The sequence below is a fragment of the Echinops telfairi genome, unplaced genomic scaffold (genome assembly GCF_000313985.2).
Source record: "Echinops telfairi isolate 266 unplaced genomic scaffold, ASM31398v2 ScPeMD7_9;HRSCAF=40, whole genome shotgun sequence".
NCBI lineage: Eukaryota > Metazoa > Chordata > Mammalia > Afrosoricida > Tenrecidae > Echinops > Echinops telfairi.
In genome coordinates this window covers 59153795-59155036 of record NW_022103906.1, presented here as the reverse complement: position 1 = coordinate 59155036, position 1242 = coordinate 59153795, and the positions used below count along the sequence as shown (strand labels likewise).

At 36.2% G+C, this 1242-nt stretch overlaps 1 protein-coding gene across 1 annotated transcript in view; it reads left to right on the top strand.

Annotated features, from left to right (window-relative positions):
* TRAPPC11 (trafficking protein particle complex subunit 11) overlaps positions 1-1242 on the top strand; it is a 52384-nt gene that overhangs the window by 11523 nt on the left and 39619 nt on the right. Inside the window, exons 8-9 of the mRNA XM_045286571.1 lie at positions 351-498; positions 612-637. Coding sequence (XP_045142506.1) covers positions 351-498; positions 612-637 — 174 coding nt within the window. The remainder of the gene's footprint in view (positions 1-350; positions 499-611; positions 638-1242) is intronic.

The window sequence follows — 1242 nt, the reverse complement described above, 5'->3', positions numbered from 1 at the left end:
TGGAGGAATGTATGGATCGTGATAAGAGATGTAAGAACCCCAATAAAAGTATTTTAAAAACAAAACAGAAAAACCTGCTAACGTGAAACTGTCCCTAAGAACAGTTTAGAAGATGAGAACTATGTTGAGATCTAGTTTGATAGTATATTCATAAGGCCTTTAACACAGAAGACTTGTCTTAAATATGGAATTTGCTATAACCCAAAATTATTGTGAAATTGCAACAAGTACTAGCTGCTAATCAGAGCAATATTGTATTACAGTCTGTTGAGGTTATGGATCCCAAGCTGAAAAATTAGATGCCTTCTTTTTCTGCCCTGTTCTAAAATTCTTTTAAAATTTGTCTTAAGATTTCAGGCCTTTGGAGATTTATTTGATGAAGCAATTAAACTAGGATTGACAGCCATTCAAACTCAGAATCCTGGTTTCTATTACCAGCAGGCTGCATACTATGCGCAGGAGCGGAAACAGCTTGCCAAAACACTCTGTAACCATGAGGTAAGTGACTAACTACTGTTTTAGCTAGCAGTTGGGGAACTACCGTAAATTATCTTGAAAGAAAATAGGCGAATTTTCATTTTTTCTCGAGCACTTCATTTTTAATTATGCAGAAGTTTTTCTTTGAAGGAACTGATCTGTGATTGTTAGTTAATAATTTAGACAAGAGAAAGTTAAAATTAGAACCACAGTTTAATATTTGCTGCACTAAACCACTTGTTTTGTTTGTACTATCAGAGCTATGAGTGTTGTTTGGAGGACACTAGAAGGATCTGCACCAGAAAGGATAATTTTTTACTTGATTTATTTCCTTGGATTTCCTATGTGGAAAACTTTGAAGAAACTGTAATACGGTGCTTCCCACAGATTCTTAAGAATGTTCCAGATAGATAGCTAGATAGACAGACAGACAGACAGACAGATGTATGTATGTATGTAGATGTTAGAGGAAAAATATATTAAGAAGAAAATAAAGCAGAAAAAAAATGTCGTGTCAGAAATATACCTCCACTCATGAAAATCAAGACTCAAGAGCTAATGGAATGCATGACCCACAGCTTCAGCTAGCCTCAGAGTAGAGGAACCAGATGGTGTCTGGATACCACTACTGGCCACTCTGCTCAGGCTCATAATAGGATGTCTTGAACACAGTGGGAGGAAAAAAAGAACAAAATTCAAAATCATACACTACATTTACAGGTCAGATAAAGACTGATGGAAGCCCCCAGCATCTGCCACTTAGAC